The 14,791-nt window shown below is 45.1% G+C and overlaps 1 protein-coding gene across 1 annotated transcript in view; it reads right to left on the bottom strand.

Moving 5' to 3' along the window:
- Positions 1–2,831: 2,831 nt before the first annotated feature.
- Positions 2,832–14,791, bottom strand: part of LOC140901481 (complement receptor type 1-like) — a 46,783-nt gene continuing 34,823 nt past the window's right edge. Inside the window, exons 22-30 of the mRNA XM_073320406.1 lie at positions 13,776–13,979; positions 13,434–13,622; positions 12,809–12,991; positions 11,316–11,495; positions 9,380–9,562; positions 8,265–8,450; positions 6,820–6,999; positions 4,280–4,479; positions 2,832–3,540 (exon numbers count right to left, since the gene is read on the bottom strand). Coding sequence (XP_073176507.1) covers positions 3,385–3,540; positions 4,280–4,479; positions 6,820–6,999; positions 8,265–8,450; positions 9,380–9,562; positions 11,316–11,495; positions 12,809–12,991; positions 13,434–13,622; positions 13,776–13,979 — 1,661 coding nt within the window. The 3' untranslated portion in view covers positions 2,832–3,384. The remainder of the gene's footprint in view (positions 3,541–4,279; positions 4,480–6,819; positions 7,000–8,264; positions 8,451–9,379; positions 9,563–11,315; positions 11,496–12,808; positions 12,992–13,433; positions 13,623–13,775; positions 13,980–14,791) is intronic.

A 14,791-nucleotide genomic window follows, 5' to 3' on the forward strand; every position in this document is an offset into this window, starting at 1 on the left:
CGTGTTGTAATTAATTGACCCTCCTGGTGGCCACCACTCCTGGTCCTCTAGTTGATATTGAGGCCAGTCAACTGTACAGAATAGTTTTAATTGGCTCTTAGTCATCGGATCCGCACCAAATACCTTCCAGTTTGCTAGAATGCACTCTAGGGGCGTACACCGTGCCCTAACCTCTGAGCTCTGTCCCTGTCCCATACCTACAGGGTAACTCTGGGCGTCCCCAGGTTCCAACAGAGCATATAATCCGGATTTTAAAAGGATCCTACCTTATCCAAGGGACCGGTTCTTCACCGCCGTCCTGCAGCTGCTCCTCCCCCACGTCTAAGGGACCGGTTCTTCACCGCCGTCCACAACAGCTTCTCCACTATATGAGTGCGTTGCACCGTTGTGCCCTCTGGGGTCGATCAAATCGCGTCTCCTCCGAGGCCCCCGATGAACTCACCGGTGCGCGCTGGGCTTCGGTTCTCGCCGCAATCCTCGACCTCCAGGAGGGGTCCGGGCAAGGCTAAATTGCAGCCTCGAGCCCACCCAGGGACGCCAAAAGCTGTTGCCGGCACCCAGTGCCGAGAGGCTGAACAACAGCTTGAGTGGTTCGTTACCCGGTGTGCTACACCCAATAATCACAACGGGGTGGAGAAGCAGAAAAGTTTATTTGCAGCTGCAAAAAGGTACAGGGAGAATAAAATCTCAAATCCTGCACAACAGAGCAGGAAGTTACACAGGCTTTTATACATCCTTTTTTCCAGCATACTTATCCAATAGCAAGCTGCCCCAAGTATCCATATAGCCAGCCAATCCAGTTCCCAGCTAGTTCCCTGATTCTCTGTATCATTTGTTAAACTATACATAAAGCTGCTTTATTCAGCATTGTTCTTCCATATCTCCCCTGTTTGGCCTTGCTTAGTTTCAGGCAGTCTGACTCTGCAACATACTGTTGCAGATTCTCAGCATAACTGCTGTGTGTGCCTCCAGGCGGGGGGGCCAAGGACACTTGGGCCTAGCACGCAGAGCTGCTGCGAGTGCCTCCAGGCAGGAGGGGGGGGGGGCAAGGACACTGGGGCCTAGTGCGAGGGGGCTTCATCGACACTTGTGGTCTTCCATCCCCTCGAGTTACCTAGTGGCCATGCCCCAGTGTTCCCAACACTTTTATACCTCTATCACTAGCCAAGTGATAAGAATACACCTAAATTCTTAGAGTACAGGCCTTTGCAGACAGGCCTGAATATCTATATCCTAACAGATGCTCTCTAAAAAAATCCAGGTGGCTGCCATTCAGGGTCCTGCATTTGGCCAGTGATGTTAATAATACTAATAAATATTCAAAGCACTTTACATAAGCATGCACATTTTAAATTTCGGAGCACACACAGTATGTTACGTTCATCAGAGATAACTTTTAGCCCTCTCTTTTCTCACTGATCTTTCACAGCGGAGAGTGCAAGTAGCAAAATTTTTAATAGGAATAAACTCTAGTAATCAACCCCAGCTGTGTTATAGGCTAGAGATTGAATTCCACTGTATAACCGCATTTACTTTTTTAACTTGAGCGGTCTAGAAAATTAGTCTATGGAGCTGTTCACAGTGTAATTGTAACACTGACAGATGCTGGTTGTCAGCAGGCAGGGTTGAACCTAGGACTGCAGGAACTTAGTGCATGAGCCTCTACCACATGGGCTAAAGGCCAACTGGCTGTTAGCTAAGGCTGTAGAGCAGACTCATTTTATCTCTCTCTTTAAGTGGTCTTGGTGCCACAAGATGGGCTAGAACACCACACCCAGGAGGCATGTGGGTTACATAATGTATTACTCAGCTTGAGCAATGGTGATTAGAGGCCCAGGCTGACTTGGTTCATGCCATCTAAATTGATCACTAGTGAATGGCCTCTAGTGGTCCTTGTCTACAGCGAAAAGCTCAGTTGTATTATGATTCAAGGGTAAAAGAGTAAGAGAGAGAAATGCCACAGACTAAGGCAAATTGAATTCAGAGTCCCTTCATGGTGACAGACACTGGTTTGGGGCAGGGCACTTTTCCAGAGTATAGACAGCTAGTGTCACCCCAAAAGTAGGCTAGACAGCCAGAATTGCACTGATTCAACACAGCCAAGCTGCAGCTTCTAAGGTGAACTTCTGTGGAGCCCCTAGTGCAGAGTTCAGCTGCTTTCTGTCCCTTGTCCTCACCTCAGCCTTCCTGGAAATACAATTTGCTCTACCCTGCGAGAGATCATGCCCCCTTAGAGCTCAGTAGCCCTCAAAGCTACAATTTTGAGGTGGAGGGAACTTCTGGGCCTATATGTTACTTCTCTGCTGCTTTCTTTCAATCGGCTCCTCCTGGCTTTATACAGCCACAGATTCTCAGTGGAAGGGGATGTTGCACTTGTTTTTCTGGCCAACACTGTTCATTACCAAGGGATCCTTTCTACTTGTCCTCTGGGTCAAATTCATCTCTGTTATTTTGGGGATCTGACTCAATCTCACTGGCTCCATAAACAGGAGTAAAGATACCAGCCTAACAGTGCTGTAGACCGATGGTTCCTGATATTCCACAGAACAGGTTACAGCACTGTCCGCAGAAAGGCAAGCTGCTGTCTCCTATGCTACTTTCCCAGTATGCTTCAACCATGAGCTCCTCTAGATGTGAGAGGAAAAGCCAGATCTTCTTTGCTTTCTCTGTCCTTGCAGTCCCTGCTGAGACTGGTCACTAGATTGAGACAGTTTTTCACTTCTAAGAAAAGGAGCCTTTAAACACAGTGGGGATTTTTCGGTCTTTAGCCAGTGGGATAAAGTAATTAAAAAAAAATCACAAAAATAATCAAAAGTTATAACAATTGCATTTTATTGCAGGAATAATTTTTATTGCTGGAATGCAGGAATAATTACTTGATTACAAAAGGTATAGGTCAATTTATCGGGCAATGGGAAAATCGCTTAGCAAGCTGTTTCTCTACAGTTAAATTTCTACCATCTACTCTTGAGTGTGATTAGATCTAAAAATGCCTCAGGTGATAACACTGGTATCAATCAAAACTAGATCTGGTCAGATTGGGAAGAACGTCTGTTGAGCTGAGTTTAAATCAAGAGGACAGGGAAGATTGCTTTGCTAACCCGTAGATTTTCAGTGGTGTACAGGGAGTTATGAACATCACTGCCCTTAAGGTTAATGTAAATCAGACAGTAGAATAGCCATACACCCACTGTGAATGTATGTATTATAATGCATAAAAGATAAATGTAAGCAGCAATTATGGCAAAGCTGAAGGTTGTTGGTGTAAATTTCCAGCTGCATAGGATCTGAAGCTTGTATGAAAATAAACCTTTAGATCATACAGTTCAATCTAGTTCCTCTACTTGCTTTCACACAATTAGGATCACAGATTTCAGCTATTCATTACAATTTTTTAATCTCCCGCTTCAGTTTCTGAATCTCCAGATACAGTTTCTTCAGTTCCAGCAGGGTTCTCAGTTCCGTCAGAGGCACATCACAATGGACAAACTCTTTACTCTCACGTACCCCTGAACATTCTTCAGTATTGCTTTGTTTTTTCTGTGAAACAGAGAAAGAGGGAATGTGATTATGCTGCAGAAGAGAAAGATTTACCTTTGAAGTATAATTGCTCCTTTTTGGGGTTGAACCCTCAGTCAGTGTGTTACATATATCTGTATCATACGGTCTGTCTGACACAGGCCTGATACTGAAAAGGCCTTCACACCCACAATTCTTATTGATGTCTATAGGGGCTGATAGTTCTAAGCAACTTTGAGACCTTTCTGAACAACTTGCAGAATCAGGCACTTGGATTGTCAACTCCTTGAGCTGGAACCAGGCCTCTATTTGCATTTTCACAGTGCTAAGCACACTGGCAACTACTCATTAAATTTTCTTTATACTGTGCCTAGACCAACAGAAGATATGCCATGTCTCACACCCTGGACTGCATTGGAAGCCTCTCTAATTTATAATATGGCCAAGTTTTCATCCTGTGTGATTTTTACCTACCACATTTTTTTTTAAACCGGAATCGGTGCTACAAAAGGAGAAAATCTCCTACTTCAAAGCATGAGAAAGGATGGGATGGAGGAAGGACATGAGTTTGCTTTCAGATCAATACATTTTCCCCTTCTATTGTATCAATGGCACATCTCCCTACTTGGTCCCATTGCTTCATTAAAACAATGAGGACTCAGACTTAAGAAAATCAAAACACTGTTTTGTTATTACTTTTGTTTTACACTAGAAATTGGACTGAGTACTTCAAGAAATCCAGCAGGAGTGTCATACTTACACATTTGGGTAATGCTGTCCAGTTGCCGTTGGCTGAACAAGTGATACTAAAACTGTCTGTTGTAGGCAGGTACCAATTGTCTGAAAAATGGTACCCGGGAGAGCATTTGAAAGGAATGCTTTCATTTACGTTGTACCACATTTTCTCATCTAATGCATTGACCATTCTTCCATTCTGCACATCTGGCTTTGGACACTGCACTGAAAGGAAAAACCAGAGGAGAAGGCAGAGGAGATGCACTGTGAGTGCTGCTTATTGCCTGTAATGGAAAGAGGCAGCTATATTGAAGACCCCATGCCCTTGGTTTACTTCACTACAGCTGTTTTGGTTTAATCAGAAAAATAAACTACTTGTAACATCACACCCACAGTGACTCGCTGGAAGAAAACAAACATCATGGAGTTCAACAAGAAAAGGGTGTGAGTGAAATCCCATCCAGCGCTGTGTATCATGGGCATTTCATGGAGTCATGGGCAGCAGAGCACAGGTGCTTTGCTGGTTCATTTAAGGAAGTTTTATTGGCAGCCTTGGGACAAATGTGAATGTGAAGTTCACTCCCTTGCACACTTGTGGCCTTCTTCTAAATAGCCTCTTTGGTGTACTGCAGAATTAGCTTCCCCCGCACCCTTGCAGTGAGGAACAATTGCAAGTCAGCGGAGTTGCCTTGGATTTATACAGGTGGAACCAAGGGCAGAACTTGGTCCTTAACAGTGTCTTATGCTTCTATTGTGACTTTCATCCTGCAGGATGCCAAAGGCTTTGATTAGATACCACAGTGACTGGCTCCATACAAACCCCTTAGATAACAGTAAGGAACCCCTTCCCCACAACCACCTCTGGAGGAAGGGGGCAGTAAGCATGAAGGGCTATTTGAGGACTGTCTACAGAATGCAGACCTGAATGGAGAACTTGATTCTCATGCACACTAAGGCCTCTGGCAAGAGAGAGGGACTTAGTGTAAATGAGACTCCGTCCTTAAAGTTTTGTCTGGAAATCAGCCCCCACCACTCCTTCATCTCACATCCAACCTCCACAGAGCAAACTCTACAGAACTGAATGTGTCTACCTCAGAAGGAAGAAAGGCTGAGTCTGCCTTGGTGAGCTTCAAGTCTGTGAATCTGTGGAGCCAGACTTGTAAAACCTGAGGGTTAGCACACTCAGCCATTCCAGCCAAGGAAGTGCTAGTCAATATCAAATTGATTAAGGGGCAGTCAGAAGGTTTGGGGTTTTTTGCAGGCTCAGAAGTCTGTTGTTCATTGGCATTGACTCAGTTGAGTAGTACAGGGTACCACTTTTTCAGATTTTGGTACAAGCAGCCTGGGGTCCTTGATAAGCACCTTTTCTAAACGGGAAAAATCCATCATTAAAGCTGGTCCACTCCTGAAGAAAGCTACTTGGACCTAAACTCTGGGGATGCTTGGTCCTTATCCTATTAAATATATATTCTGCTGATAAATATTTAGTTCTTTGGCCTCCCTTCCACAGTATAGCCAGGAAAGTTTTAGCAATGAGTGATTAGTCATAATTAGCATCTTTCTTTGACGTACTTTCCTAATTAATCCTCAAAACACCTCTTCAAGGTAGCTTGGATCCACAATCTCCATTTTTACAGATGGGAAATGGAGGCAGAGAGGAGAAATATCTTGCTCAAGTTGTATGGGGAGACTTTGGCAAACCAGAAAAGTGCCTAAAACCACTATGGCTTATTGCTAAAAGCAGCCAAGTCAGTAGGCTGTAAATTGGCCATTCAGCAGTCTCAGTTTAACCAAGGGGGGTGAGGGTGGGGTTGGGTGCCACAGAGAGGGCAGCTTGACCCCACGTCCTTCCTGATAAGAACTGTGTTCAAGTTGCTGATACATGCATCTTAGAAGAGCAGGATGTGCCCCAGGAATGTCTATTGGGGCCTCAAGGCTGCCAACAGCTGGTTAATCAATAATCAGAAGGAACCTCTTGCTTGACCATTGAAACTGCTTACTTAACAAGTTTGCTTTAAAGGACATGTCATTCTATTACTAATGTATAAATAGGGGGAAAAAGTTTGAGGTAGTGGGACTCTTCAGGACTGGACTCTCTCTCTGGATGCATCTTGTGTTTCCCACTGGCAGACGAACTGCTGCTGTGCCACTCGAGAGCCACACTCAGCTTTGGTAATGATCAAGGGTTGGGGGTGTTTTACGAACCTGTTGCAGACGAGTGTATAGGTGCTTGAGACTAAGTAAAGTTTAGCTGTAAGTGAAAGCACTCTTGTGTTGTCCTGTTTGTGCCAGCCATTGATCAGTCGGATGGCCGTGTCTCCCTTGATTTATTTCCTGACACCACCTCGCACAGAGTAAAAGTTACCAAGAGCTTTGGGTTGAAAGAACCCCGGGTACCGAAGTCACACAGGGAGACTCGCCTGGGGCAGGAAGAGGGTAAGAACTCAAGGTCCTTGGTTTCCAGTGCTGTGCTCAGACCACCTCTTCCCCTACGGTGCTGTTACTAGGGCTCAGCGTACACGTGCCAGACCAATCACCATACCTCAGTTCATCATTTACACTTACCTGGCTGACAACTTGGCACAGGAGGATTCCAGGTGTTGTCATCCTGACACTGACTCTCTCTACTGCCATGGAGCAGGTAGCCTTCCTTGCAGGAGACCCGAACAGTGACACCGTATGTAAACGGTTGCCTTGTCGGAGTCATTCTTCCATTTTCAACCTCTGGCCTCGGACAGCGAACCACTGAGGGAAAACAACAAAATGGTTCATGCTACGTCAGAGACAGGGAACAAATCAAAGCCAATACACTTAAATAGCAGCTCATCTGTTTCCAGGCACACTAAACATGGCGGGTAAAAAAACAAAAAAAACCCAGCTACGTAAGAATATCAGATTCTTAACTGTTTAGCAGACCTCTGTGTGGAAAAATGTCTTTATCTCCATGGGCTGGTGCAGCAAGTAGTTACTCACGGCACTGGATTCACAGTGACACTGAGACTATTGTGAGGTGGGAAACTTTATATGGCAGGTTTGGTAGGTGGGTGAATGCTTTCAATGCTGTTCTCTTTTCTGCAGGTTCCTATTGCCAAGTCAAGGCACCAGGGTTATTCCATTTTTTTGGAATCAGGCTGTTCCCTCAAACGCTCTCTGATGTTGCATCCAGAAGGACTCATACCTAAAGGGATGATTCCAGGACAGCTGGGTTGGGAACCAGATCCAAGAGATGGGTCAGTGGGGTGGGGGAATAAGTCACCGGGAGTGAGACTCATGCCTCAGCTGGGACACAGGTCTAATGGCTGGTGGCACTGGCCAGTGAGAAAATCAGTAGGGGGTAATTTTTATATGTTTGAAAACAGGGGTCTGTGGTGGAGGAGGTTCAGTGGTGGTTCCAGGCACCGTAACCCTCCTTAGCTGCTCTCTAGCTCTGCCTGGGGTTAGTATCTCAGAGCCCATTCTCAAATCCCCTGATACACCTGCCAAGCTGTACATGTTAAGAATCTCCCACATGCGGGGAATCCTGCTGCTCCCACAGCACTCACTATTCCATGTGGGCTGCAAGAACAGCTGCTCCTGCTGGGATCCTTCACGTGGAAGTTAGAAGATCTACCTGGTTATTTTAACAGCTATAGGATCTATTCAGCTTCGGCAGTTTGCAGCTAACATTGCCACGGAGCCATCTGCACTCCGGGGTGGGGTTTGCCGCCAGACCGGGAAGGATAATGCACCACCACAAACGAAAAGCCTTAGTTTCCACCCAGGGATCCATACGGATGGGGATACCTTGGGCCAGTGCAGCCTGAGTGCCATAGCCACACCCTCTCTTGGCTTTTCACTACCCACGTCAGTGGTAATCCTGGATTTCAAAGATGATTGTGGGATGGATGAGGAGCGGCAGGCAGCTCTGCTCAGTTTCAGCCCCACTTACAAAAAGTGTTGGGACACTCTGCGTGGGTCTCCGGAAAGTACCCTCTACCCTTTGTAATTTAGAGTCATGTAGAATGACTTACCTTTGCACTGTGGGGCAGGCCCACTCCACATCATATTTACCCCATCAGATGTGCAATAAATGGAGGACTCTCCAATCAGTGACAAACCATCTCCGCAGCTATATGTCACTTGTGATTCATAGGGGAAATATTCCTTCATCCCACCATTGTGCAGCCCATTCATGATAGGTGGAGGTCGGCCACAGGCTACAAATGGATAGAAACAATGTAAGGCCTGATGCTCCTCTCATTGACTCAGGCAACAACTAGGGCAGCCCATGAAGTTATAGGGGCATCCAGCACTTGGTATTTAGACCATAGGTAAATTCTCTTTAATGGGGGCTGTTGATGCTCAGCTGCTTGAAAGATCAGTCTGTTGGTCAGACCACCCCCCTATAGTGCTTAATCCTTCCAGAATCTCCTAGGCAAACATCCCAACCCTCCCTGGGTCCCCCAACAAGTGTCTCAGTCCCACTACCCACTGTGGAACCTTCCCACAACATCTTCCGCAGTGTAATAACTATCCCACTGCTGCTGCCCATCCATACCGAATGAAGAGGAGGAATGACCGTAGAAGATGTTATCAGGGGCCTGAGCCAGGACTAATGGGAGGAAATTAAGAAAAGGAAATTTTAGGCTGAACATTAGGCAGTGCTTAATTTGTAATTAAAGAGGTGCTGGGGCTCAAACAATTGTGTTTTTTTTAACTTTCAGAACTGATGCAGCATGCCCAGAGGTGCCAGGGCTCTGAACTGCCAAGCCCTGGCACAAATTAAGCAACGACAGTATGAAAAAAAACTTACTGCAAGTGAGATCTAAGACTCTTCAATAATCTAAGAAAAGGGGTGGGAGTCCCTTCGGCTGACACATTTAACTTTCAGCCAGAAGCAGGCCTGGAGATTAGACTGTAGGGAATACTTACATGTTGATCCCCCTCCCCCAGAATTGGACGAGGTCATCGGATAGAAGACAGATGAAAGAGCCCTTTGGCTATTTATTAATGATCTGTGGGGATCCTTCCAATATATCCTCCTAGAAGTTGAGATGTAGGGAGGCAGCCTTCCTGCTGTTGTTACTAAGATCATATGGTGGCATATTTCTTCTTAATGGTAGGTTCTCCTCTCATTTATACTTACTTTTATCACAAAATGGTACTGGAGGGTGCCACATCCCGTCACTTCGGCACACAATCCCCTCACTGCCTCTGAGGATGTAGCCAGGATCACATTGAAACACAATACGGTTGGCATATGTATATTCAGTTTTAACTGGATAGATCTGTTTTCCATTTTCAACCACTGGCTTTGAACAACTTATCTCTGAGGAACACCAACAGAGTTTTAGATGTTTTTTTTCAGAATAAGATAAAAGAAAAAAAGTCACGGTAGAGACATTTTCTACAATAGAGACTTTACCAGCAGGGTCTGAACCGTTTGCAAGCATCTGAACACTGACACGAACATCAATTTCCTTAATTTTTGTTTTTAAAGACCCTACTTCCTAAAAGAAGTTTTGTTTCATGGGTGTCACAGTAAAAGGAAGATGGCTAAGAGTGTCTTCTCCAAAAGCTCTGTATAATATCCGAGAAGGACACTGCAGGATGGCGTAGTGTGACAAGGTTTTACTGTTCTGAGTTTGGGACAGTTGAGAGAGACTCATAAGTGGCCCAGCCACACATTGCTCACACATGCCATATTCAGTGCCTAATAGAGCCTTTATACCGCAGCACACTGGCTTGAATTTGGGATATGCCATGTGTTACAGCTAATCATTTACCTGGTGCTGTTTTTATTTTATTTATCTTCCACCTGCAAAACCAGGATCTTAGACCTTGTCTACACTGTGAGAAAAGACCCTTGGTATGGCTATGTCTGGCCTGGGTCAGCTGGGAGGGATAGTTCAGTGGTTTGAGCATTGGCCTGCTAAACCCAGGGTTGTAAGTTCAATCCTTGAGGGGGCCATTTAGGGATTTGGGGCAAAAATTGGGGATTGGTCCTGCTTTGAGCAGGGGATTAGACTAGATGACCTCCTGAGGTCCCTTCCAAACCTGATATTCTATGACTCAGGCTCATCACTGTGCTTGGGCTGTAAAATTGCAGTGCAGACGTTTGGGTCTGGACTGAAGCCTGGCCTTTGAGGCCCTGTGAGGAGGGAGAGACTCAGGGCTTGAGCTCCATCCTGAGCCTCAAAGTCTATCCTGCAATTTTTAGTCCCATAGCCTGGGCCTGAGTCAGCTGACCCAGGCTGAGACTTGGTGCTGTGGGGTTATGTGGGTTTTTTTTTTTAATCACAATGTAGACGTACACTTTTGCAGAACATCTGATCCATGATATTACGGGTAAGTAACCTCAAAATTACCTAAAATAGCTAATATAACTACATAGATAAGTCTGATATCTCAGGACCTGGTAGGTCCTAACAGCAAGTGTTTGTCCCACTAGAAAGGGGGATTCTTGGATTTTTAACGATATATAGCACTCACCGATTTCTAGCCCTGGTAGCTTACCAGACATTCTACTTCAATCCTTTCAGTGGTGCAGAACTGAATTTTTATTATTGCCCATTCTGAGCCTCAAGCCAGTGTAATCCTGAGGGGCTGGAGGGACTTGGAAATGCCATATTTGACGGGGAAGGAACATTTGCCACAGTATTGTAAGTTATGTATGTAATACGTGAGTGTGTGTGTGTGTGTGTGTGTGAGAGAGAGAGAGAGATGTTTGGGGCTGCTTATTGGGATGTTCAAAGTTCTTGGATTAGGGTGAGCAGGCAGCGTACAGCTGAACAGGTCAAAAGTTGTACAATAAATGCAGTTCCTCACATCACACTGGTATCACCATGTCTACGGTACAGACACATTCACACAGCCAATTGCTCAATGTGTGCTGGACCAGATTTTCAGAGATGCTGAGCACCCCACCACTCCAGCTACAGTCAGAGATCTGGAGTTGCTCAGCACCTGGGGGCCAACCAGGCCCTAAAGTGTCCCCCTCCCTGCCATAAGCTATTAAATTGCTCTTAAATTTGTATATCAACTAAAGCAAAGAAAATTCAGCCAAAAATTGAGTTACTTACTCTGACATAATTCTGAGACTTTAGGCCATGTAAAATTTGTAAGACAGGTCAAATGAGGAGATACTCCAGGGATGGGTGTGTAACCTGGTCTGCAGGAGTAGGTCACTACGGTACCAACTAGAAACTCTCTGTGATTGCTTCTGTCAGCGTAGGCAAATGCTGGTGGGTAGGAACATCTCCCTAACAATCCAAAACAAGACAGAGATCTGTAAAAGTCATTTAACCCTGAAACCTATGGAGAATGAAGCATCCTCATAAGAATGTGGCATGTGAGACCCAGCTGTGGAAATCAGTGGCCTACATTCTGCTCGCCACTGCACTGAGCACAGTAACTGCAATGATATAAAACAACTAGGGCTGAATTATGGGCTTGGGTACGCGACAATGCACAGTTATGAGGGGACACAAACTGCAATGACTACCTGCTTCACAGGTGACAGTAATAGTAAGCAATGAGAAACATGACTAGCAGTAATCTATGGTGAAGTGGTGTGATGCTAGCCCCTGCATGGAATTAAAAGGAGAACTGCTACATTGTTAAATACATCACCTTGCTTGAAAACATAAGTTTTCCATTATGAAGAAATGGAATAAAGAGTTAGTATCTTTTAGCAAATTTCTATTTGCATAGCACCTTTTCTGAGGAGCTTTATAAACATCGGTGAGTGAATTCTCACCATACCCTTCTAGAGGTAGACACATGAAAATAAGGAATCTCCATCTTCTATACTGTCACAGGGATACTTCAGGTGGCGTGTCTAGCTTTTGTAAAATGAAAGTCACAGGCGCTTTCTTGCTCTCTTGCATGAAAGGTGTTTTCTTTGTCCTCCCCTGAGCTGGGAAATGACTGGCACCAAAACATCCCATGAACAAAAACCAAGAAGTCAAAATACAGCTTTTCCTCTCTGCAGTCCTCCCAGTTTAGTGCCTGCAGATGAAGATTCACTGCCCCAGCATTTGAATTACCTCCCAAACCCAGAGCTGTTTTTATCTGGTGTTAGGGTGACCAGATGTCCCGATTTTATAGGGACAGTCCTGATTTTTGGGTCTTTTTCTTATATAGACTTCTATTACCCCTGACTCCCTGTCCCGATTTTTCACATTTGCTGTCTAGTCACCCTATCTGGTGTTGACTGGCCTCAGACTCTGCTCTCCGCAACAAGCCTCACCTGGTCTTTCAGTATGAAACCCGGGTAATTAGCCCCTGTCTTTTCCCACCAATTGCTTTCCCCTGGGGTCTGAACACTCTGGTGCTCATTTGATTCCCAAAAGAAAGTGAGAAAGGAACTTCAACAGAAAAAGGCTGCAGCCTAGGTAGACATAAAGTGGAAGAAAGGAAGCCGGGGGGAAAAAGACAGACCATCTACTACACACCATTCATATCACATTCACTCAGTGATACGACATGCAACATCATGAGGGTTATAGACGACAGAAAGTTGCCCCAATATAGACACCCCACAAAGCATCACAATACTCTGGCACACACTTACCTAGGTCACAAACGGGTTGCTGCGGATACCACTTGCCATCAGCTTGGCATTGAATCCTGTCCGCGCCCCTGAGAAGGTAACCAGGATCACACTGAAACATTACACTGGTTCTGTATGTATAGTTATGTGGGAGTGGAGATTTCTGGCTTCCATGTTGAATATGTGGGACTGGACACTGAGTCTCTGCAAAACACCAAAGTACCGATTAATCCTCCCCACACCTCTGCAAGGCAAATAAGGAAGGAAACTACTTTACAAACAGAGAAACTGAGGCAGAGCAGAAAGAGACATGCCCAAAAGCCTGAGAGGAAGACAATGGCAGAACCAGGATTAGAACTCAGAGTTCTCCATTGCCCAGCCATGTGCTGGTATTGCACCACCTCTCCATATATTGTAATTATTCAGAATTTGAGCATGTGTGCCAGAGAAGTGGTCATAGCACAGTCTGTCATCTATATACATCCCACTCACAAGATGATACAGGAAAATGTCATCTAATGTCACCTGCGCACTGGCTTTCTTTGCTGCAGTTGACAAGGTAGCTTTTGTTACAAGAAAACTCAAGACTGACACTATATGTAAACACAAATATTTTTCTAAAAAATGATTCAAAAATCTTTTTTACCTTCGCACTGAGGGGTAGGCTCACTCCAGGTTGGAGTGACCTCATCACCAGCTATACACTGAATGGAGGTTTTTCCAACAAGTGAGAAGCCTCTGTCACATCTGTAAGTTACCAATGATCCAACAACAAAAACTTTCTTGCGCCAGTCACTGTGCTGGCCATGGGAGATGTTCGGAGGTTGGGCACAAACTAGAATTAAAGAGAGAAAAATACATTATTTAAGAGACTGGGTCATATTCAGGCTAGCCTAGCAGTTACAGCTGGGCTGAAGACTGCCCACCAGGGACAGGAGCCACCAGGCCAGAGTTGGAAGAATCTCAGTTCTCCATCATTTATACTGACCTGGTTCGCAAACTGGTATGGCAGGATCCCATTTGCCATCATGATTGCAGCGAATCTGAGCATTTCCATTGATACTGCCTTTGATACCATGCCCAAAATCACATTCAATTGTAACACTGTCCCCAAATGCATAGGTCTCCTCTCCAGGTCTAGGCATAGGTGCCTGTGTTCCATTGTTAACATCTGGAGCTGGACAACGAATTTCTGAGAAACAACAGCAACAGCGTTAAATCACAGCAAAGACAATTGTGTGGCTGCAGATTCATTTGACCCAGTGGAGCTGAATTCTTTGCAAGCTATAGAAAATTGGCATTTCCTTGACATTGAGCATGTGAAAAGTTGTACAATAAATGCAGTTTATTTATTTTGTTACAAGAAAACTCAAGACTGACACTATATGTAAACACAAATATTTTTGTAGTCATCCTTCCATTTTCAACCACTGAGGGAAAACAGCCAAGATGTTGGTGCTAAGTCTAAGACAGGGAACAACGAAAGCCAAGACATGCAGAGGACAGCTGGATCTATCTTCCAAGCAATCTGAACATTGTGAAAAAACACACAGCCACAAAAGATCACATTTTCTTAATCTTGCCGTTGACCTTTGTGTTTAAGGAAAGTTCTTATTTCCACAGGCAGTTGCAACAGATAATTTCTTATTGCACTGGATTCCTGATGAAATTTGACTATTGGCAGGTCTCCCGGGGGAATTATGGGACTACTGGAGATGGGGCAACGCAGCATTCAATACATGAACACCTTCCATGCTGCCAGCTCCTCGCTGCAGCTTCCTGCTGCTGAGTTAAGACACCGGGGTCATTTCAACTTTTTGGATTCAGACTGTTCCTGCAAACGCACTGCTATCGCAGGACTGCAGGCTTAAAGGGATGCTGCCGGGACAGTTATACTGGGAACCAGTAGCCAGAATAAGGGTCAGGCACAGGTGGTGGAGAAATCAGTGTGAAAGGAGGACAAGCATTAGCTTGGATGTGGGTCAGACAGCAGATCACATATAT

The sequence above is a fragment of the Lepidochelys kempii genome, chromosome 21 (assembly GCF_965140265.1).
Source record: "Lepidochelys kempii isolate rLepKem1 chromosome 21, rLepKem1.hap2, whole genome shotgun sequence".
Taxonomy (NCBI): Eukaryota; Metazoa; Chordata; order Testudines; family Cheloniidae; genus Lepidochelys; species Lepidochelys kempii.